Genomic DNA, 23,703 nt, shown 5'->3' on the forward strand with positions numbered 1-23,703 from the left:
CACTAATAATGACCATCAAAGAACATCAATGATGTGCTTTCACTAAATTGTTCAATGATCTCAATTATTTAAAGAACATTTTCTATACGGCATTTATAAAAACAATTATAATTAGATCTATTTAATTGGTAAAATTTGTTAGTGGCTTCCCTAAAAACAACCATCAAAGAACTTCAAAGCTTTGTGCTTTTACTCATGTATCCATATTTTCCCACTTGCATAATATTTCCTTTAATTTGCTCAGAACTGCCTTCAACACTTGCTGTGGTCTGACCACTTTGACAGTTATAGTCAAGCCAACACGCACTTATTCCTTGTTTGCTCAATGCATTCATTTGGTCCATCATGATACTGTTTAAGGAGGTCAAAATCAAACAAACTGAACAAGTCTACTTGAACTTCTCTTTCAATGCAAATGGAGCCACTCGAAATATCAAACTTTTCCCATACCCAGTCGGCAATATAGCCACGACATCGTGTCTATTCAAAACATGCATCAGACACTCCTTCTGAAACTCGATCTTTAAGCGGTTTTGAAAACGCTATTTCATTGCAAACTTTCGTCAATAAAGGATCCATGTTGTTACAACCGAAAGTGAAAGTACAGTTTAAAAAAAAAATCAATAAAGAACAAAATTGTTGAAAACTAACGACATTTTTAATTGATGCTAACATAAGACCAAAAGTCTGAACAAAATAACACTTAAATTTTAAATCATAACAATAATGTTTACTTCTTACACAAATTCTTGATTCATCCGCCAACTTCTTTGTGTCGTAGTCATAAATGCCTCCAAATGAAGTAGTGTGATGTCAGGGCTCAACATTAGCAGTTGTCCTATTGCCCCTGGCAAGTAAAAGTTAGGTCGGGGCAAGTTATTTTATAATCTAGTTGTCCTCCCGGGCAAGTTCAAAAAAGAACAAAGAGCATTTATGTAAGACTTTAATGGAACTTAAATTGCTGTTATCATTTAGTTAAATATGCAAAAATATAAAAGGTTTTGTGGTGTATCATTTTGATCTTTATTAAAAAAAATATGAGGTTTACAGTTAATGTGATATTTCATGTTTGGGCAAGTGGCTTTACATTTTGAGGGCAAGTAGATTTTCTAAAAAAATAAAAAAACTTAAACTGTCCGCTAATCCCCAGGTAGTAAATGCTTGTAAAATGCTATCCGGGTTTATCGGACATCAAACTATGGCAAGACCTATAGAACTTAGGTGTGTTTTCTATACTTTTATTAGATGAGCTCAAGAACCATTACAGCTTCGTTGCAAAATAGAGACATTGGAAGAAACGGACCATTAACTAAAATACAAATAAATAACAATAAATAACAATGTATATCTTGTATATGCGCGCTTTTCAGATATGCCCAAACAGGGAAAAGGTATGCGATGTAAATATGCCATATATTCGCAAATATATACGTAAAGTATAACTACAAAATACAAATTCACGGATGTATAGACTTTTCACAGCTTAAATAACATCTCGATTAAGCCCAACAACGAAAATACATACAACCGACAACTGTCCGATTTAAGCCTTCTGAGTGTCCGATTAAAGCCTTGGGACGTCCGGTTTTACCCTGATGCGTCGTTATTTATAAACTGCAATCTTATTGGTGGACTAAAAGGTTTAAAATAGATTTGAACATTCCATACAGTTGCATGAAAGCTACTGTACCAAGAAAACAAAAGCATTCTGCTTCGAATAGTGAGTCATCGAGATTACGCTGTCTTTATCCTGGAGGTGTCCGATATAACCCAGGGTTACTCTAATAATTGTTAAATGCTGTCAGAAAATTGAAAAACATTCAAACTATAGCTTGATTGGTCATTGTCGGCTTTGGTACTACTTAAATCTATCCTGTTTAATCTTAAGTATACTTAATTGTACACTGGGTACGGAAAATATACTTAAACGTACCCTGGAATTCTAACACTAAATTGGCTGTTGTCCGCTTTATTTTTTTACAATTTAATAATGTTCATATTTATTTCAATATTTTGCAAAATGGCCTATTTATTATCGAAACTCATACAGAAAAATAATTATGAGTCAGCTTTTGTTTAAAGTAAATTTTATTTCATATTCTGTAGCGATTTTAAAGACATTGGATTTTTAACGGTAATTTAACTTGGGTACATTCTAAATTGGCCGGGTACATTTAAGTATATTTTTCCGTACCCATGGTACATTTTAGTGTAAAATGACCAACTGAGCCACACTATCCCAACGTAACTCCAGCTACATTAGTCATTATGATAAGTGCAAAACAAACATGCCTTTGCACAGTTCGCTATTGAAAGTCGCGACTTGACCATTTATTTTGTACAATTCCTTACCAAAAGACGCGTCGGTGTTGCAGACGATGCCATTGCTGTTATCACAGCTTCCCCGATGAGATGTTATCGCAAATATATCACATAAATCACAAGCTCCTTCATTTTTGGCACAGTCCCACCAATCATTTGATCTGCCCTCTGTCAGTTTAACATGCGCACCGTATCGGCCATTTATAAACAATCATGCATGTACATGTCAACGCAATTAATGCGCCGTACTCAATTGATTAAAAAATTCAATGCTGAAATAAATATATGACTTTTATTATTAATATATATTTAAGTCGTTAAATAAATAGTTTTATTACTATGTATTCTCTAATGAAATAATAAACATGATATATTTTGGAACTATTTTTTTTAGCATGTGCTTGTCTAATTGGACGTAATGCGGTGTGAGAAAGGTCGTTGTCGACTGCTGTTTGTAAACTGAATAAAAATTTCTGTTTCTGACTTTATCGTCAGTTTAAACATATTGAGCCACATTTTAATGACATTATTTCTGTAATTTGAACAATTTAAGTTTTACTAACAGTATGCTTTATTATCCAATATGTTCAGATAATTCAATAACACAGGCATAGGCGCTCGATGTCAATGTTCATATATTTTTTTATTATTATTATTATTATTATTTTGTTTTTAGTTACCCGTAGTTTATTATAATGCAAACACATACTAAATCAATAAAAAATCTTCCGACAAAACGTCTGCTTAAAAAAAGTTCGACTATGTACATAGAAATTGACTTCCGACGTTTTGTCGAAAGATTTAAGTGAATAAGTGTCATTTAAAATGTCAGTCTGAAGAAGTCAAATCCATGCGCCAAGAAATAGACATAAACAATGAATATGCGATTGTTTTTAGATGTAAATTGTAGTGTTATAATTGTGAAATAATTCTGCATGAAACATGACACAAACATATTAATTAAACTGTGTTTTTAATTCAATTGTGTAGCTCCGGCATTTTATATTTTTGTTTGAAAACGTCATACTGCATTTTCATATACATGTAGCTTCGGCATTTTATTGTGAAAATATTGTGTAGGACAAATTTCCGTTTCCAACTGATTGATTACATGCATACCCGTTATATGTAAATCGCTGTAAAATGTCGATTTTGAGATCAAAGGAGGTTTCAAATTTGTGCAAAGATTGCCAACAATTGCAAAGTCGAACTTTTTAATACGCGAATGACCACACTCGGAAAGTTTTTCAAACGTTTAACAACAAATGTAGCAAAAGAATAAATCAAACCAATAACGGAAAACTTCATGTTTAAGATGGACCATTCAAATCCGGACAAAGTCACATAACTCGTACGCCGTTATTGTGACAATTGTGGTCAGGTAAATAAGTCACCGCGCCAGCATGAAATAAATTACACAGGGGCAATGATGAGGCACACTTGCAGTCACAGCAGGGTATATAACTCTTGATACATCAACAATCTCCACAATCCTACGTAAGATGTAATAACCCTGATCCAGAGTGCAGCGCAAATCAAATACCGATAGGTAAAGGTACGTTAATTCTAAATCATCTGTTCTAAATACTGTTAATAACTAACTGATTAAATGATTATTTGTGCGATGATTCACATGGCTGAATAATCGATATTCTACTGAAATCTTGAAACTAATAATATATTTTTCGACGTTGATATAACTGTACCCAATTATATCTTAATAAGTAAATATACAAAAAAATATGTAACCTTTTCAACACGTATTTATAAACGTTTACGACGTGTGTGAAGTTAGCCTATTGAGCAAGTTTAGTACATAGATGGAATCGTGCATCCTATTTAGCCTTCTTAGCACCCTTTTAGCCTATTTAGCCTAGTTAACACGTGCAGTACATAGGTTGGAAAATACATGATAATGAGCCTATTTAGTATATTTAGCAGCCTGTTCAGCCTATTTCGGAGGTTTGGTACATATTTTGAAAAAAATAAATCCTAAAAGCATATGTACCAGTATTTTCCGCCTATTAAGCAAATTTAGCAAGTTTTGTACATGTCTATTATAAAATACATCCTATTTAGCATATCAAGCGTACTAAGCAACCTTTCATCAACTTTATTAAATACAGTAGGTTGAAACAAACATCCAATTTAGGCTATTTAGAAACCTAATCAGCCTTTGCAGTCTATTTAAGCTTTTTAGCAATGTTATTGAATAGGTTGAACCATTCATCATATTATTAAGTTTTAGCCTATTTAGCAAGCCATTTGCATTATTTGCACGACGAGTTTGTATGCACCGTAAAGTGCCACTTTCGAACAAACAAGAGTTATCTCAAGGAAGTGACATAGCGCACGCTGATCTACCATCGGCTGCCTGTCGGGCGGACCTAGTTACGGCCCAGGGTTTTAGTTAGGGTTGGCGTCAGAAGGACGTTCGTCAATCCTATTAAGCGTAGTTTACGCAATTTGTACGACAAGTCGATATGCAACTTTAAGGGCCCCTTTCGGAAAAACAAGAGTAAGCGACCTATTGCACGCTGATCTCCCGGCGGCTGCCTGTCGTGATTACCTACTTTCGGCTCGGGTTTTAATTATGGTCGGCATCAGAGGGGCATCAGAGGGACGTACATGAAGCCTATTTAGCGAATTATGCGATATATCGACGACGAGTGGGTATGCACCTTTAAGGGCCCTCTTCGAACAAACAAGAGTTATCCCCCGGCAGCGACCTATTGCATCCATATCCCCCGTCGGCTGCGTTTCGGGCTGATCTAGTTTCGGCCCGGGGTTTTAGTTAGGGTCGGCGTCAGGGACATGTTGATACAGCCTATTTAGCGTATGCGATATATCGACGACGAGTGGGTATGTATCTTTAAGGGTCCCTTTTGGACAAACAATAGTTATCCCCTCGAGTCGACCTAGTGCGCGCTGATCTCGCGTCGGTTGCCTGTCAGAATAACCTACTTTCGGCTCAGGGGGTTAACTAGGGTCGGCATCAGAGGGACGTTTATGCAGCCTATTTATTGTATTATGCGCTTTATCCAAGGCGAGTGGGTATGCACTTTTAAGGGACCCCTTCGAACACACAAGAGTTATCTCCCGGTAGCGACCTATTGCAAGCATATCTCCCGTCGGCTGCGTGTCGGGCTGACCAAGTTTCGGCTCTGGTTTTAATAAGGGTCGGCGTCAGGTGGACGTACATACAGCCTATTTAGCGTATTATGCGATATGTCGACGACGAGTGGGTATGCATCTTTAAGTATCCCTTTCGGACAAACAAGATTTTTCCCCCGGTATGACCTAGTGTATGCAGATCTGTCGGGCTGACCTTATTTCAGCCCGAATTTTAATAAGGGTCGGTGATAGGGGGACGTATATACAGTCTATTTAGCACATTATGCGCTATATCTACGGCGAATGGGTATGCACCTTTAAGGGCCCCTTTCGGACGACCACGAATTATCAACGGAAGTGACCTAGTGCACGCTGATACCCAGTTGAGTGCCTGCCGGGCTGACCTAGTTTCGACCCGGGGTTTTATTTAAGGTGGGCTTCAGGGGGACGTACATACAGACTATTAAGCATTTGACGCGCAATATATACGGCGAGTGGATATGCACCTTTAAGGGCCCGTTTCGGACAAATAAAGAGTTATCATTTGGAAGCGACCTAGTGTACGCTGATCTCCCGTCGGCTGCTTGTCGGGCAGACATAGTTTATTCCCTGGATTTTTAATGAGCGTTGGCGTTAGAGTTTGGGGGGGGGGGCGGCGTACGTACAGCCTATTTAGCATAGTGTGCGCTATATCCACGGAGAGTTGAATATAAGGAACCCTTTCGGATAATCAAAAGTTTTCTCCCGGAAGCGACCTAGTGCATGCTGATCTCCCGTTGATAATAACAAACACCATCATCACCATCACCACCACAACCATCACCTTCACCACCACCTTCACCAACACCATCATCACCAACACCATAACCACCAACACCAGCAACATCATCATTTCAACAACCACTACCACCATCGCCACCACCATCAACATCATTATAACTAAAACCACCACCATCAGCATCACCATCACAACCACCGTCACCAAACCACACCACCATCACCACCAATATCAACACTACCATCAACATCACCCTCATCACCACCACCATCACAACCATCACCACCACCATCTTCACCTCAAGCACCACCACCACCGGCTAAATTAAGAATTGTCATGGCATCCGTAAACGTTGCGCCATCCTTCTCCAGCAGTGGAACCGAATCGTGATAGAGTCCCATCTGACACGAACTAGTAACTGAAATGAAAATAAATTAAACACTACTTTATTGAAAATATACAGTTTAGTATCATTAAAACAAACGAAAATATTAAGGGACGATAACAGATAAATAAAAATAAACACATATTAGCATATATACCGGTAGGTAAATACGAATACGTCCATTTCCAAAAAAAAAGAGTTAACGTTAAACAGCTGCAATGAAAAAAAGGGATAAGATGATGTAAGACCTTAGTTACTGCCTTTAGTTAACCGTATTGCTGCTGGATAACAGAACGAAAACGCCATCGAGTAGACTTGATTTTTAAAGCTAAGGCGTTTTAACACTGCTTACGCTTACTCGGACGACTCGGACTCGCTGTACCAGCACCGTCGACCCGCGTCAGTGTTTACGCTAGCGGGTAGAAAAGTGTGTCCCTCGCAGTAAAACTGAGGAGCCTTGCCAGAGTTTGAGCAGACAGACAAACAGACAGAGCGTCAAAAACGTCTTAGCTCTAGAAATCAAGTATAATTGACAGTGTTGTCTTTCTGCGCACCAACCGCAGTACTGCTTACCATAGGAACTCAACGACAATCGCACATTACAATTATCTCTTTAATCATTACTGTCTTACGTCAATTTCAAAAAGATATATCATCACTTATCTTTGTATTTACAGCAGTGGCAGGGATGACATTTCAACGATCCATAATTCGGTCTTTTTACTGTGACCTCCAGCAGTTGGTCATGGTTTATCCGATCCGGTCGCCAGTTACTGTCTGTATCCAAATAAACGGACAGCTGTTCGAAAAAAAGTATGTTAGAGATAATACCCATTATGTATAATAAATACAGACAAAGGACATGTCGCCAATATGTTTTGTCTAAATCTATTGATTAAAGTTATAGCGTTCCAAATCACAATGTGATTTCATTTTTCAAAAATAAGTTGCAGCACGAAAAACTTATATTCACGATACAAATTGTCAGTTTTGAAAGTTCAAAAGGAGTGGATTCCGTAAAAGTTTTCATACACATTTTGGCGCGCATTTGTAAAATGGCTATCGCTTTCATGTGGAAAACAACAAACATATAAATGTGTGTTTAATATGTTCTGCTTTTCGGTAATATGCTCGTTGTTTTCAATACTTTTAACGGTATTTTAGTCAACAAATTATTTTTTTGTTCTTTTTCGTTTTGCGTGATACATGTGTTGTGTTTTTTTCATTTTCCTTTACCGAACTTTTAAACACCTATCACACTTACAAGCACTGTCTCAGTAACAAAGCATACGCAAATTAGTAATAAGTAATTAACATATATATTTACCTTATCAGGTTAACTGAACATCCATTCATTTCAATATCCCAACAACCAATGATCAACCCGATCAAGTTTCACACCTTGATAAACCACCTGATCACATCTCAGAAAGGTGTAACGTGCCACTAGCTCAAATAAAAAATAAAGTAGTGGTGCAAAGATGGGCACTGTCAATTGTATTTAATACAGCAATTATCAGCTTATTCACACAACTGAAGCATATATATTATTTATAATTGTCTCATCCACATGTACGTCATTACAAAACATAATATCTACAACATTATAAAACAAGAGATTGCCAAGCAATATGGTCCCCAACCATTGAAACTCCACCATTATCAGTATAATTTTTTTTATTTGTTGCCATAGCAACCAGCATTTTTGACGTAGGAACAAAATGAAATGACGTGCATAATCTCCATATTGCCATCTAGCCATGTTTCAAGTTTCATGAAAACAATATGAAGAACTTTTAAAGTTATCGCAGGATCCAGAAAGTGTGACGGACTGACAGACAGACTGACAGACAAACAAAGTGCAAACCATAAGTCCCCTCCGGTTTCACCGGTAGGGGACAATAAGCACACATGGCCATTCATAATAGAATTATAGGAGACAGCATTGTGTCGAACTGATAATGTATGATTAAAAAAGAATACTTTACAAATTGTGTAATTTTAAGTCTGCATTAACTGTAGTCCTTTGAGCTAATACTAGGCTTGAAAGCGTATGTAACGTATAATTATTATATAAAACAAAATTGCTGAATCATATTTGGATGGCACCTGTCGAAATTTAACGAATCCTTTAAACGTTAACACACACCTATTGATATTTTTTAGTTTTGCCGCACACTGTCAGATCGTCGATGTTTTTTGTACTTGGTCTGACGTAGGTTTTATACTGTTAAAACATCTTACAATTTCGAATAAGATCGTGGCGACAAATTATGCAACGAAAGACACCGAGCAATGTTCATTAGACTGATACATGAACAGCAAGAGTTTAGAAAACCCCATTAACCACCCCGGTACAAGCAACGCTGGTCCATTATATAAACCAATTTAACAAAGATTTAAGTAATAACTATTCTTACGGTGTGTGACTTAGAAATGAATGGGTCAGCTTTATTTGTACCTGGAGATTTTTTCCCCCAAAAAGTTACTTTTCCGGGATATTATCGTTAAGGTATCGGACGGCCACCGGTACAGTCATCCAAAGGCGCTTATTTTACGGGCGGCGGCCTAAACTCGATTCATCTTTTAGTGAATTTCCTTTGCAATAATCCTGCATGCGCGACGACCCTCACATTCACATCGATACATTTATACTGTTATAAAGATTGAAAAACATGCCCCATTAGTTGTTCATTATATGTAAGCGTTAAATATATATAAATATAAACGTGCCATGGACCAACCGGTCGCGATACATTTCGTCACAACCAACTTATTAGACCCGCAGACTAGACGCACACAAGAAAGCAGGACAAAACATATGAGTCGTAATTTGGGAAACACTGGGCATAATGCATGTGCGTAAAGTGTCGTCCCGGATTAGCCTGTGCAGTCCGCACAGGCTAATCAGGGACGACACTTTCCGTCAAAATTGGAATTTTGCTAAGAAGAGACTTCACTTTAACGAAAAATGTCATAAAAGCGGAAAGTGTCGTCCCTGATTAGCCTCTGCGGACTGCACAGGCTAATCTGGGATGACACTTTACGCACATGCATTAAGCCCAGTTTTCTCAGAACACGACTCATATATTTGATGTAACTTTGTGAAGGAAGCTCGGACACCGTAAGGCTGACTTAAGGTTACCTCGCATTTGACGTACGTTTATTAATTTAAATAAAGACAGAAGTGGATCTGCGAATGATGCGGTTGACATGCTGCACCGTACGTCAGTCGGTTGTTGTGAATTATGTAGATTACTGTAAACAACCCCGAATATACTTCCAGAAAAGAAAACAAGAAATATCTTGTACACAAAACATTCGGCGTTTATCCTGACATTGAAAAAAAGTAGAAAATTGACGTTTCGAAGTTATTAAATTAAAAACAGAGGTTTTTGTATTGCATAACAGTGTTCGTGGATACAAACAAATTTTACTACGTGAGATGCCATCACATGGTTTATTATGAATGTATTATTTCGTCATCGAACCATGTGGTATGTTGATATTTAATTAAGACGCAGTTTTCTGTCCACACATTCAAATAACACGGTAACATCCGCGTCATGCGAAAATGTGTCTTATGGCATATGCGGAAAGCGTAGCTTAAGTCAAGCCTGCTCACTTACGCAGTCTGGCCTATAAACAAGCACACAATGTATCTCCAGAGTAGCCTATTTAGTATGCATATTCTGACAAGACTGCGCGGATGCACAGGCTGTGCTGGAGCCACGCTGGCAGCATATTGCATAAGACCCATTATCGCATGACGCGGATCTTAAAAAAATCATTGCGTCTTGTAAATGGAACATTAAATCACGATACATTCCGCTAGAAAATTGAAGTCACGCTGTCTTATTTATAGCAAACTGGCAATTGTCGGTTGCCTATTCTGGCATGCATACGTCACACATGTGTGGCTAGATAATTAAACGATTGCCTTGTTTATCATGGATACTAATATTTCGGTTGTTTTGTCCAAAGACCTATAGATGTTATCTATAGGTCTTTGTTTTGTCTCACAATACAACCCACATGTCATTTACCGATAGGTTTTAACAATAAAAGAACATGATACTACTTTTCATTAAAATTTACTAAAACAAAAACATAAAATAAAAACCTTTCAGATCTGGAAGGATTTTCTTGTGATGCCAGATATTTTATGTGAGAGCATGGAACGAAAACTGCGTGGAGATTGTGCGCCAGCATAAAGTAAACTGTAACGGGGAAACGATGAGGTACACGTGCAGTCACAGCAATTGTGATACATCGACTATCTCCTGATAATCCGCATTATATGCAGTAAATCTTTTTCTGATCCGGAGTCAATCGTGATACATCGACTTTCTCCGGAAACTCCGCACTATATGCAATAAATCGTTCTCTGATCCGGAGTAAATCGTGATACATCGACTTTCTCCGGAAACTCCGCAATATATGCAATAAATCGTTCTCTGATCCGGAGTCAATCGTGATACATCGACTTTCTCCAGAAAATCCGCAATATATGCATTAAATCGTTCGCTGATCCGGAGTCAATCGTGATACATCGACTTTCTCCGTAAACTCCGCAATATATGCAATAAATCGTTCTCTGATCAGGAGTCAATCGTTATACATCGCTTTTCTCCGGAAACTCCGCAAAATCAATCGTGCCGCAATATATGCAATAAATCGCTCGCTGATCCGGATTTAATCGTGATACATCAACTTTGAGATAAAACATCTCGTACATTCTCGTAAACATCGGTATTCACTTCCGTTCGATGACCATCGAGTTGACCAAGTCTTGAGCTAGCTGCAACCTGTCAACGAGAAACGATTTACCCATTTATGCCTAGCGTCTAGAAAAAAAGGCCTTGGCAAACAGCGTAGACACAGATAAGACTAGGCTTAAATGGGTTAAACGTTCGCTTCGCCATCCTATGGGCTTTTCATTGTGTACACATCGGTCTTACTGACCTGTGTAAAGGTGCGCTAAGAATTGTGGGGAACGGAATATTTCCAGCATGGCGCTGGTAAACATAATAAACACGGAAGTGAAAAATGGTATTTAATTATTATCAAAAACAGGCCCGATCAAACCGGGTCAGCTATAATATATTATTGTATGCAGGTTGTGCTTCAAAAGGAGCCACTTTCCACGCCAGTCTATTGTTGTAAGACTCACTAAACACGTAACTAACTAAACACGTTGCAAGATAGCTAAAGAAACTTCAGCGTACAGTTTATAAAGTATTGACATACCTGTACGCTGAAGCCAACCACATATCGAAAGTCAACCAGAGCCGTAACATATTTATGTCACGCTATAAATCAAAGAAAGCTAATTTTCTTGGATACATTTCTTCGTATATTGGTGAATGAATATAAATTACTGCATCGGGGAATATTATAAGATTAAAATGTTTCAAATGCATCTTACAATAGATGAAAATAACTCTCATCGGTCTGAAATTCACAATTTTGACGATTTTGAAGTACGCATCAATTTGCATTGTCAAGCCGGACACAGTGGGAATCTATGCATAACGTAATTTAACCAATGGCGTTGTTCGTTTTCAAAAATCGTATTACTATTAATTTATATAATTAATATTAAAAGTGCAAATTTTAAATAAGATTCAAATGCTTATTTCTGAAGTTATATATTTCAAGTGACGACCGAAAATAATTGTCTTAACAATAAACTTGTTTTTAGTGGTAAATTGAGATTAAGAGAATTGAAAATACAAAGATCATGTGGATCAACACGACTGTGTTAAATTGAACTTATAGCAGGACTCTAGATAAGGGGAGCAAGGGGTCTTAAAGCGGCCAATACACCTCATAAAATCCTTTCGCATAGGTGCTCATTAGAATCGCATCATGAAGACGATACTTATGCGTAGCCACAAAATTTAAAAGAGATTGAAAAACTCCCTTTATATTGAGCTCTACAGTCTACTAATAGGAAGCACTTCCCTTTACACTTCCCTTTCCCTTTTATTATCATATTCCAAAGGGATAAGAACATGTTTCGGTAATTCGTTTTTTATTTACGTCAGTACATACATTTTTATCTATTGCCTGCTTACTAACTATAGCAGTATTCCACAGCGAATTCTGCATTTCTAATTCACTAAATAGAGTGTGTTATATCTGGTAAAAAGTGTCGAGTTATCTGGAATCGAAGTGCTATTGTATTTGAGATGATCGGTAAAAGAAGTGTCCATGAAAATTTGGCATCCGACTCTTGAAACATTTGAATTTCCTCAAATACGTTATTCAACTAAAATTTAACATGTTGTAACAGTAATGGACATATTGATCTTTAATTTCGATTAGTTGGCACGTTCTTGATTTATTTCCAAGTATTTGTATTTTGTTATAATACGTACTGATCATCGAATTCATGACGATTATCGATGAAATTGTTTCTCTTATTTATAACCCACCGTTTTTCTTCACAACTTTCTTGCTCCGCATTACGAAGTACTATACCATTAATCGACCAAACACTGTTACGTGTCTGAAACCCAAATGAACAGAACATAAATGCAAAACAGCTGAAAACTCAACTTTCGCGCGTGGCTTTTGTTGTTATCTGGTATCGAAGTGCCATCTGTTATCTAAGTATCCGCATTCCCGGCGTGGACATACTATTCCACTAATAATGACCATCAAAGAACATCAATGATGTGCTTTCACTAAATTGTTCAATGATCTCAATTATTTAAAGAACATTTTCTATACGGCATTTATAAAAACAATTATAATTAGATCTATTTAATTGGTAAAATTTGTTAGTGGCTTCCCTAAAAACAACCATCAAAGAACTTCAAAGCTTTGTGCTTTTACTCATGTATCCATATTTTCCCACTTGCATAATATTTCCTTTAATTTGCTCAGAACTGCCTTCAACACTTGCTGTGGTCTGACCACTTTGACAGTTATAGTCAAGCCAACACGCACTTATTCCTTGTTTGCTCAATGCATTCATTTGGTCCATCATGATACTGTTTAAGGAGGTCAAAATCAAACAAACTGAACAAGTCTACTTGAACTTCTCTTTCAATGCAAATGGAGCCACTCGAAATATCAAACTTTTCCCATACCCAGTCGGCAATATAGCCACGACATCGTGTCTATTCAAAACATGCATCAGACACTCCTTCTGAAACTCGATCTTTAAGCGGTTTTGAAAACGCTATTTCATTGCAAACTTTCGTCAATAAAGGATCCATGTTGTTACAACCGAAAGTGAAAGTACAGTTTAAAAAAAAAATCAATAAAGAACAAAATTGTTGAAAACTAACGACATTTTTAATTGATGCTAACATAAGACCAAAAGTCTGAACAAAATAACACTTAAATTTTAAATCATAACAATAATGTTTACTTCTTACACAAATTCTTGATTCATCCGCCAACTTCTTTGTGTCGTAGTCATAAATGCCTCCAAATGAAGTAGTGTGATGTCAGGGCTCAACATTAGCAGTTGTCCTATTGCCCCTGGCAAGTAAAAGTTAGGTCGGGGCAAGTTATTTTATAATCTAGTTGTCCTCCCGGGCAAGTTCAAAAAAGAACAAAGAGCATTTATGTAAGACTTTAATGGAACTTAAATTGCTGTTATCATTTAGTTAAATATGCAAAAATATAAAAGGTTTTGTGGTGTATCATTTTGATCTTTATTAAAAAAAATATGAGGTTTACAGTTAATGTGATATTTCATGTTTGGGCAAGTGGCTTTACATTTTGAGGGCAAGTAGATTTTCTAAGATCTTGCCCTGCAGGGCAAGTGGGCTTTTAGGATAATGTTGAGCCCTGGAAGTGTCTTAGTATAGAGGTGACAATAACTTAGTGACGTCACCATCTATGTATAGAATGGTTGACCAATAATCAAAATGAAGTTCGAATCCTCCGGGGTTTGTCGGCATGGATATCGAGCTGCGTCGTTTGGCGTAATGTCATAAAGCACTCTTTTGTAACGTGTTCACACGTTCGATTTTAACGATTTTGTTCAAATTTTACACTTTAAATTAAATTTGTATATCAGCGCATACGTTAACCATTTCATTTTACATGTGCCGTTGCGGGGCTCTATTTTCTCAATTCCACGTATTGTTCTTTTTACTATTTTGGTTAACAAATGCGTTGAAAGTCTACATAACTTTTTTGTTTTTTAATTGTTCACAAATGTGATTAATGACAGACCATTAAAATCAAACTCAGCTTAATATAACATTGCACTAGGCTACATGTCAATATTTCCGACCTTCCCATTTTCTATACATAATCGATTATTATGTTGTGTGCAAACATACACGAACATATGTTGCAAACAAGCGGGTCCGGCATCGATCGAAGGTTATAATATAATTATTTAAATCAAATATTTCATTGAATTAGACGGAAAAAAACAACAGTCCCGTAAAAGGTAATCATATTAAGATTCATTGTTTTTTTTAAATTTCAAATCGATACCATTTCCATTAAATTATCACTTACGCCCAATACACATAGATCTATTGAGTATGGTAGGGAAAAACACACAGACAAATGTGAGGAGAAAAAATGACGTTACCTCACGATGGTCGTTGATCTCGATCCAGTAAATCCATATATTTTGCACCTAAATGCACTCCTTTCCCGTTTTAAACTGGAATACATAATCCCGTGTTGAAATGAACTTGATATTTCTGGATTAATTTTAATTCCGTAACAATAAACTAGCATGCATCAATTAATACACGCAACTGTACTGTAAATGAAACTAATAAATAAAGCCAGAAGTTATTCCCGTTTTCATATCGTTCTGAATTAATTCACACAGATAAAAGATCTGTCCCTTGCTACACATTGTCATGTTATAAGGTTATAAGTACGATGTTCAAAAACAAGAGTTTGGATCAAATACAAAATCTCCTACGTCATCATTGACTGATGACGAAATAAAAGAGTGTCTACGTCATTACGTTAAACAATTAATAATAAGCTGATTAATTAAAGAGAGTGAACACGAATTAAACAGACTTCCATCCGCAGTTTGTAATAGTTAAACTTTATAAAGTGGTATTATGCGCATTTTTCATTTTTGAACAGGTCAAAAGAGTTAGCTAAAATGTGGTAACTGACCAATTATCTACAACTCATCTTGCTAGATATCTAACTGTTGTTTATAAAAAAATATATAGAGCTATTATATTCGATATTTTACATGACTGTCACAGTCCTCTAAGCCGAAATGATCTGTAAAACAAAATTGTGTCTTTGTGTCGTATGAACGAATCTGCACTAAAACTACATTTAGATTCACATTGTGCATCGAATCATTTATGTCGTCAGTTGTCAAAACGAAAGTACGGTTGATATTCAAAGGCACTATATTTCTCTGTCCCGGATATTGTTTAAGTATGTTGATGCTGCATTTACAAATATAAGTGTATATGAAGTGAAAACACCAAAAATAAACAACGGTTGCGTTAGACACCTATCTGGGTTTTTTTTACCTTATATAACAGACGCCGAATATCTGCGTCATCCCACACCAAACTAGGCTGTTTTTTTTCCCCTTTCCGGACCACAAAATTCCCCCTAAAAAAATATTTATATTTTTAATAGAAAGATGTGTCTCATGATTATAATATCTCAATTCTATTTCAATTTAATCTTGTCAAACCGTACTCAATTATAAAAAAAAAGCAAACGAATATAGTGCAAACATATACAAATGTAATAATGAGAGAGTAAGTAAACAAATCCCCCAAAAAGGGAAACGACGCGAAAATTCCCCAGAGATGGACCTGAGCCATAGTCAGTCCCTGTCAAGAAGATCTCAGTCTGTCACAGTCAGCCATAGTCAATGGCCCAAACCCAGTTAAGATGGCCTTTGAAGAAAAAAATACTCTTTTTTTCTTTTTAACCAATTCAGCAGTAAAAGTAAGACTCTTAACATTTTCCCTCATTAAGGAAAAAACGCGCACAATTTCGCTCAAAGTGGAAAATTGCGAGTAAATTTTCCCCCGCATAAGGGCTAAAGGCCTCATCCCCCACAACCCCCTAAAAAACCTGCCTATAAACATAGCACATACTGTTAGATGCGCATAATATCACGTTAACCTATAAAACAGAAGTGTTTCTTGTTATTGAGGCTTAAATTTCACATAATTTATGTAGGTTTGATAATATTTCCCGACAATTATTTTATTATATACTTGATAATTGCTACTTGACCTTTTGTAGTCATGTCAAGTTTAAAAATCATCTTACAACAAATATATTTATTATCTGGAATGCCCCCCAAAACCGCTCAATTGCAGCATTTGTTGCAAACGCGTGGAGCCCAAAGATCGGCGGTAATTGAAAACAGATGGAAATAAGCAGCTAATAAAATATCTAAGAACAGTCCTATTAATAACTCATTGAATCTCAGAAAAATATGTTCTTCACAATTCCTGCAGACTCAAATATCAAATCAAAATGTCTAAAAGAATGATTTCAACGGAAAGGAGATCCTGTCGGCTGTGCCGTTAAATCTTACCCTGCTGATAAGGAAAATAATAAACACATTCTTAACATTCAATCAGCAGGGAACAGCCATACGGTTTGTCCGATTTGCAACAAAAAGGAACACTCAGTCATTTCTTTGTCTAAGTCGGCCAGAATTCATGTTTTGCCCAAACAAACATTTTACGGAAAAAAGATGCAAGTTGCTGCAAAAGTCACATCTTGAATGGCAAAGTCGTGGCAGACGTCTTACAAAACACTATCACCGGCAAACTGAGATCGCACACAGTCCTGTCTGATAATGATATTGTAAGTCTTCTTGACGCTCTGTGTGATCTGATCAGAACCAAGCAACGGAGCAGTCTGGACTTCGATGACCTTTCTGCCATGAGTGACGAAGATTATTCAAACTTTACAGGTAAAGGTAACATATTTAGTTATAAACATGTTTTATCGAACATACTGAATGTCAAACGCACATTGAAAAGGGGTATGCTACTAGTGCAATAGTATTTTTCAAATAACGAGGTATAGTATGTTCTGGTATCGATATGCATTAAAACGACAAATGAATGTGTAGACTTCTTGTATTTTACTCGTGTGTATATTAAAGACGAATTCACAGAACTTTTATAAATATACAAATGGTCCTTTCACACCACAGTACATTCACAAGATCGTGGTTGTAATCCTGACCGACACGTGTTGCTGTTATTATCATCGCATGCTGTGATTTTGTTCAACGCGTGCCATAACTCCACCGTGTGTGTTGACCCTAATAAGCATATGCTGTGATACTGTTTATCATTATCACGTCGGACTGTGATCACGATCACCATGTGCTGTGATCCTGATCAACACGTGTAGTGATCTCTTGGTGACCTCATGGTTATGTTCATTCAGATCGTGGCTATTAATGTGCCTATACAATTCAAAACATCACTTTATACCTACTGTGACCCTGATCGCCATGGGTTAATCAAAACACTTGAGTATCTAATAACACTACTAACCGTTACAGTTTCATACTATCCAGTCATTGACAAATGTTCTTTATGTAACACAGGTCTTACAAAAACACAGTCTGATGATCAGATGCTTAATGTTACCGACATACGGACGACAAAGTCAAGGTCCATCAGATCTTGTGTTGCGGTGTTGCTCGTGAAATTGATTGCGGCTGTAGACAACGCCCTACTATAGGCACTCTTTTCGGCACGAAAAAAGCGCAGGTAAAATTCAGTTATCATAATTATTATATTCAAATCAAGTTGCGTACGTGATTTAAAATATTTCGCTGTATTATTAATTACACAGTAACTTAAAGTGTATGGCATATAGACACTCAGAAAATTAATACCGTACGAGAGCGAGTCTCAAATATGGTATTAAGTAGCTGAGGGTGTATATCCCATACACCCTAAGTTACTAACTGGGTAACGAATATATCTCACCGACTACCTTTGATTTGTTACATTTTATTTGTTCTAAAGCCACGCCGGTCAAGTTTAAATGATTTTTTAACGGACAACAATTATCGAACAGCCGTCATATCGAAGAGTATTGGAATTACTCGGGTGTGTGAAAAATACACTACGTTCACGTGACCGCACTTAGCCAATCAGATTTCGTCATTTTGTAGGAGGTGCGATATATATGTATTCCAAAAGCCGATATATATTCCAAAAATAAACCTGACTAAAAATAATCACACTACACTAACAGGTACGACGGGCAATTACCTCTGCCATATCATCCCTCATAATGTCATTTGTGCCTTTAAACATTGGATTCCAACATGTGTCAAGAGATGTAATAATTGAACAGCAGACAACAGCACTTGCTCAGCAGTTATTCGACCCGGAACGCAAACACGGGAGTCTTGTTCTGGATGGTACTTACATTAATGTGTGTTGTTCTGAGAACATTGGGCTTAATTCATGTGCGTAAAGTGTCGTCCCAGATTAGCATGTGCAGTCCGCACAGGCTAATCAGGGACGACACTTTCCGCTTTAATGGTATTTTTAGTTTCAAGGAAGTCCCTCCTTACCGAAAATCAAGTCTAGGCGGAAAGTGTCGTCCCTGATTAGCCTGTGCAGACTGCACAGGCTAATCTGGGACGACACTTTACGCACATGAATTAAGCCCAGCTTTCTCAGAACAAAACACATTTACATCCAAAAGAGCGGCAACTTTTCATTCTCCAGAAGATCATACTCCATGCACAAACACAGGCCTCTAGTTAAGCCAATGATGGTAGTGTCTACAACAGGCTACATTGTCAGTATCCTGGGTCCTTACCTAGCTGATGACCGGAACTCGGGCGCTAACATTCTCAAACACATGATCTCTCGCAACACTAATGATTTCAAGGTATGTTTTGAATATTTAGCACAAATATATACAATGTATTTGCAACTGAATTGATATGTAATAGCTTATAAATATTAACACCGAGCATTTAATTGTTAAAGCTTTTACACCCTTTATATTTGATCAGCACAACTCACATTAAGCGAAATATATAGCTCTTGTTTAACGACTTGTAGCGTGACGGTAAATGCTAAAATGAACGATTATATATATTGTAGAACTGGATTCGTGACGGTGATATTGTCGTGGTGGACAGAGGTTTCTGCGACGCTGGTCCGCTACTAGCCGGGTGGACAGAGGTTTCTGCGACGCTGGTCCGCTACTAGCAGATTAGGGTATCACCATGCACATGGCTTAATTTATGCCGAGAGGATCCACCCAGCACACGACGGAAGAATCAAATAATTGTCATCTTGTTACCAAGGTAATTGCTAATGTTTATGACCCATTTACACAGTAAATCATATTCTGTCAAACGCGTGTATCCCACTCTGGTGTATTTGTCCGTTTGTTTTGCGCTGTATATGAGTACTTTGTCTTAGACGCAATGTTTTTTTGTAAGCGGTCTTAATAGTATAACTTTTAATTATACAATTTTCACATTGCAACAAGACACTCCAACCCGTTATGCAATAAAATTATTGCAAATAAATTTGCGATGATTTTATTGCAAAACGGGTTTTATGCAAAACGGGTTGTTGTAAAATCAAATTGCAATAAGCCACTCCAACCCGTTTTGCAATATATTTATTGCAAAATGGGTTTATTGCACATCGGGTTGTTACATAGCTCTCATGTCAATCTAGAACTGAGAAACACAATAAAACCAAAAACATTTATTTCTTTATTAATTAAGATTCGAAAAGTTTAATTATTTTTTTTTTATATAAATTTGTAAAGCCCATATAAGCCTTGTCCCAAATACACACAGATGACTATGGCAGTCCCAGATCGTCCCTGATCGCCCGGTTAATGATCCAATAAAATCCGTTGACTTTTTTTTACTTTTTAAGCGTCTACGGTCTTCCAAAGACGTTCAACCCGGTGACAACACCGGATCCACAATGACCAGTCCGTACCTACACGGAAGCTTCACCCAACAAACACAGCGGCAACACGGACTGTCCCGGCAGAGGTACGTTCTATTACGGACCAACACTGCATAGACACGTAGTGCCACGGGTAAACACGGAATCTTCACGGACCATCCCGAACTTTTACGACAATGACGCGGACAAACATGGCAGCGATACGGAACAATCACGTCTGCCCCGGCGGGATAATAACTTGTATAAAATAAAGTTGATTGTCGATTATTCCATCAGTCTGCAATCAGATCTCTAACTCTTAATATTGAATGCTACTTTTTACATTGAAATGTTTTAAATCGATATGACACTTATGACATATGACATAACATTTTCATTTTTATTATTATCACACAGAGCATAATAGTCAAATACTATTATCAAATGATGTTTCCTCCTTAAATTTCGTAAAATATTAGTCCGCATATTATTGTTCACAATTATACCTCAATTACAATAAAATGACATGTTCATAGACTATTTTGTTCAATCACAATGTTCACATCATGTCGTCCTGCCAGGACACAGAGTTTCATCTGCTGAAAAGTAGAACGGCATTGATGCGTCGTCGTTAGGTAAAGATTAAGGATCATGTAGAAACAACACGCCTATGTTAATGGTTGCCTTCAGTTCACTGATGTTGAACACTTGAGCATGACAGGCTGATCTATTGCTGCCTTCTTCAACCCAAATGAATATGTAGCAGGTATTGACAAGGGTCATATGTATTATAGAATGGAAACCATTGTAGTTGTAGTGCAAAGGTCAATCACGCTGAGGACACTGTTTGCAGATGTGCTAACCTATCACAGCACAAGCACAGTTGTGCAGCTGCTAAGGGTCGCCGAACTGCTTGGCGATGTTCTCTCATTCATGCTTTCGGGACAGCGAATTAGTTCATCAATAAACTCTTTAAGTATCGCAACGCAGACCGGATGATGATCTTGGAGTTGATGTTGTGTGCGAAGCCATACATCAGAGAGTGGTGTCCCCAAATGCTAGGTACCGCAATGTCATTGCCAACTTAATTCCAAATGACAGATGCTTCTCGTAGCTTGGACTTCTTCAGCTTGATTCTGTCTCCAATGCGTATCAGAATGTCTTGGTATGTCTGTTTGCCCATGCGCAGGAAATTAAAGAAGCCATTGGCGTCTTCTTCCTTATGTTCCTCCATCAACGGAGCGTATTGACCAAGGTCTGGACTTCTGGCAAGCAATGTTCTGACCATCTAGGTCAGAAAATGGCCTACCAAAACAACAGTCCTAGATCAATACTCTCAGCTGATGAAAGAACCGAATACAAAAGACGCCAATGGCTTCTTTGGTTTCCTCCATGGGCTATCAGACATACCAAGAGATTCTGACACGAAATTGAGACCGATCCAAGCCAAAGCAGCCAACCAAGAGAAGCATCTGTCAGTTGGAATTAAGTTGGCAATAACATTGCGGTACCTAGTATTAGGGGACAATAACCACTATCTGATGTATGGCTTCGTACACTGCACCAATTCCAAGATTATCATCAGGTCTGCGATGTGATACTGATAGAGTTTGTTGATTAACTACTTCGCTGTACTGAAAACATGAATGGGAGAACATCGCCAAGCAGTTCGGCGACGCTAACCAGCTACACAACTGTGCTTGTGTTTTGGTCGGGAAGCAAATCGACATACAATGTCCTCAGCGTGATTGATCCTTGCACTTCAACTACAAGGGTTAGCCTTCCATAATCCATTTGACCTTGGTCGACACCAGCTATAGATTCATTTGAATTGAAGTAGGCAGCGATAATTCATCCCGTGGTTTTCAAGTGTTCAAGAGCAGAAAACCATTATCAATGGAATGGTATGCCTGTTTGCCTGATCCTGAATCTTCACTTCGCTATGGCCATAAAAATGCGAGTGCTGTTGACGAGTTGGACAATTATCACAACATCAAACCAGGACAATGACAAAACGAAAACACGCTCAAAGATGTGTTTTCGGATATCTTTGAACGCAATCAAAAGGGAAACAAATAACCAACGCGAATATCGTCGGGCCTACTTCAGCTTAGAAGCCAGGTCCATGTCCAAAATTTAAGACATGATATGATACTTATATGTGCAAGATTTTATGCTGTGTGATAATAACAAACTGAAACTATTATGCAATTAAGAGTCACATAAAAATGAAAAGTTTCGAGGATACATTTTCGAGATCTGATTGTAAAATAGTGGATTCACCGAAAACCAACCTGATGGTAAGTGTCTCTGTCGTGTAGATCTGAGTGTTCCGTGTTGTTTGCGTAATGCTGCCGGGTATGTCCGTGTTTGTACGTGTGGCCGGTTAGGTTCCGTGTTGTCACCGACGTTATGATCTTGGTAAAACCTTTTACGCTTAGAAACCAACCAGTCCACGGATCGTCCCGGATCTTGATCCGGGTGTATTCGTGATGGTCCGGAACTGCCGTAGCCAACCGTGCTTATATGAGACTGAGGCTTAATTTAAATGTCTAAATGTCGACGTCGGGAAGGTGAAGGCTGGAGCTGTCCCGGCAATCAGGTACTCCAATCATCTCTGAAATACATTAACGGCCACATTAATACAGAGCATCGTTAAATATATTCGTATTTATACGCCCAAGCGATCATAATAGTACATGTATATTTTAAGTTTTAAATAAAAAGCACATTATACTACACAATTTAAACATATCGCGCAATATAAATATATAATAATGCAATGCAACCGATGAAAAACGAATGTACTTAATAATTGTTTTTATTATTTTTCAAATGCTTCACGCATTAATTGTACATGAGTACTCATTTCGAATGGACCACGCGTACCTAAGAATTCCTTCACTGTCCTTGGTGATCTTCGAGCCTTGACGGCGGACGTAGGGACCATCGCGGAGTGGTTAACGTTGTCAACGACATCCATCTCAAACAGACTAGCCTTCACTGCGCTCTCGGCAAAAGCTGAAAATTGGTGCCAAACAAAGTCAACATTTTTAAGTCGATGCAGTTTCACATGGTAAAGTGGATATGGTGTTCACCTCCCGACCGTGTAATCGTAGATGCGATCCCCACTTAATGGTCTCTAGATCCTTCCGAGCCGCGTTCTTCGAAAACTGGGCTTAATGCATTTGCGTTAACTGTCGTCACGGTTT

General features: G+C 37.6%; 3 protein-coding genes and 1 long non-coding RNA gene across 6 annotated transcripts in view; 1 reads left to right on the top strand and 3 right to left on the bottom strand.

The window, feature by feature from the left end:
* LOC127881390 (trichohyalin-like) overlaps positions 1 to 2,525 on the bottom strand; it is a 150,458-nt gene extending 147,933 nt beyond the window's left edge. For both annotated transcript variants that reach the window (XM_052429183.1, XM_052429177.1), the window contains exon 1: positions 2,353 to 2,525. In XM_052429183.1, coding sequence (XP_052285143.1) covers positions 2,353 to 2,385 — 33 coding nt within the window. In that variant the 5' untranslated portion in view covers positions 2,386 to 2,525. The remainder of the gene's footprint in view (positions 1 to 2,352) is intronic.
* A 17,942-nt stretch (positions 2,526 to 20,467) lies between these two features.
* Positions 20,468 to 23,703, top strand: part of LOC127831709 (uncharacterized) — a 14,807-nt gene continuing 11,571 nt past the window's right edge. The window contains exon 1 of the long non-coding RNA XR_008026467.1: positions 20,468 to 20,598. This is a non-coding gene — a long non-coding RNA (uncharacterized LOC127831709). The remainder of the gene's footprint in view (positions 20,599 to 23,703) is intronic.
* The window catches only part of LOC127831707 (uncharacterized), a 14,121-nt gene continuing 13,066 nt past the window's right edge, over positions 22,649 to 23,703 (bottom strand). Inside the window, exon 7 of the transcript XR_008026466.1 lies at positions 22,649 to 22,785. The gene's annotated coding sequence lies outside the window, so the exon portion shown is untranslated. The remainder of the gene's footprint in view (positions 22,786 to 23,703) is intronic.
* LOC127831708 (uncharacterized) overlaps positions 22,818 to 23,703 on the bottom strand; it is a 5,165-nt gene continuing 4,279 nt past the window's right edge. For both annotated transcript variants that reach the window (XM_052356738.1, XM_052356737.1), the window contains 2 exons: positions 23,381 to 23,512; positions 22,818 to 23,108 (listed from right to left, as the gene is read on the bottom strand). In XM_052356738.1, coding sequence (XP_052212698.1) covers positions 23,044 to 23,108; positions 23,381 to 23,512 — 197 coding nt within the window. In that variant the 3' untranslated portion in view covers positions 22,818 to 23,043. The remainder of the gene's footprint in view (positions 23,109 to 23,380; positions 23,513 to 23,703) is intronic.

This window comes from Dreissena polymorpha, chromosome 5 (assembly GCF_020536995.1).
Source record: "Dreissena polymorpha isolate Duluth1 chromosome 5, UMN_Dpol_1.0, whole genome shotgun sequence".
Lineage (NCBI taxonomy): Eukaryota > Metazoa > Mollusca > Bivalvia > Myida > Dreissenidae > Dreissena > Dreissena polymorpha.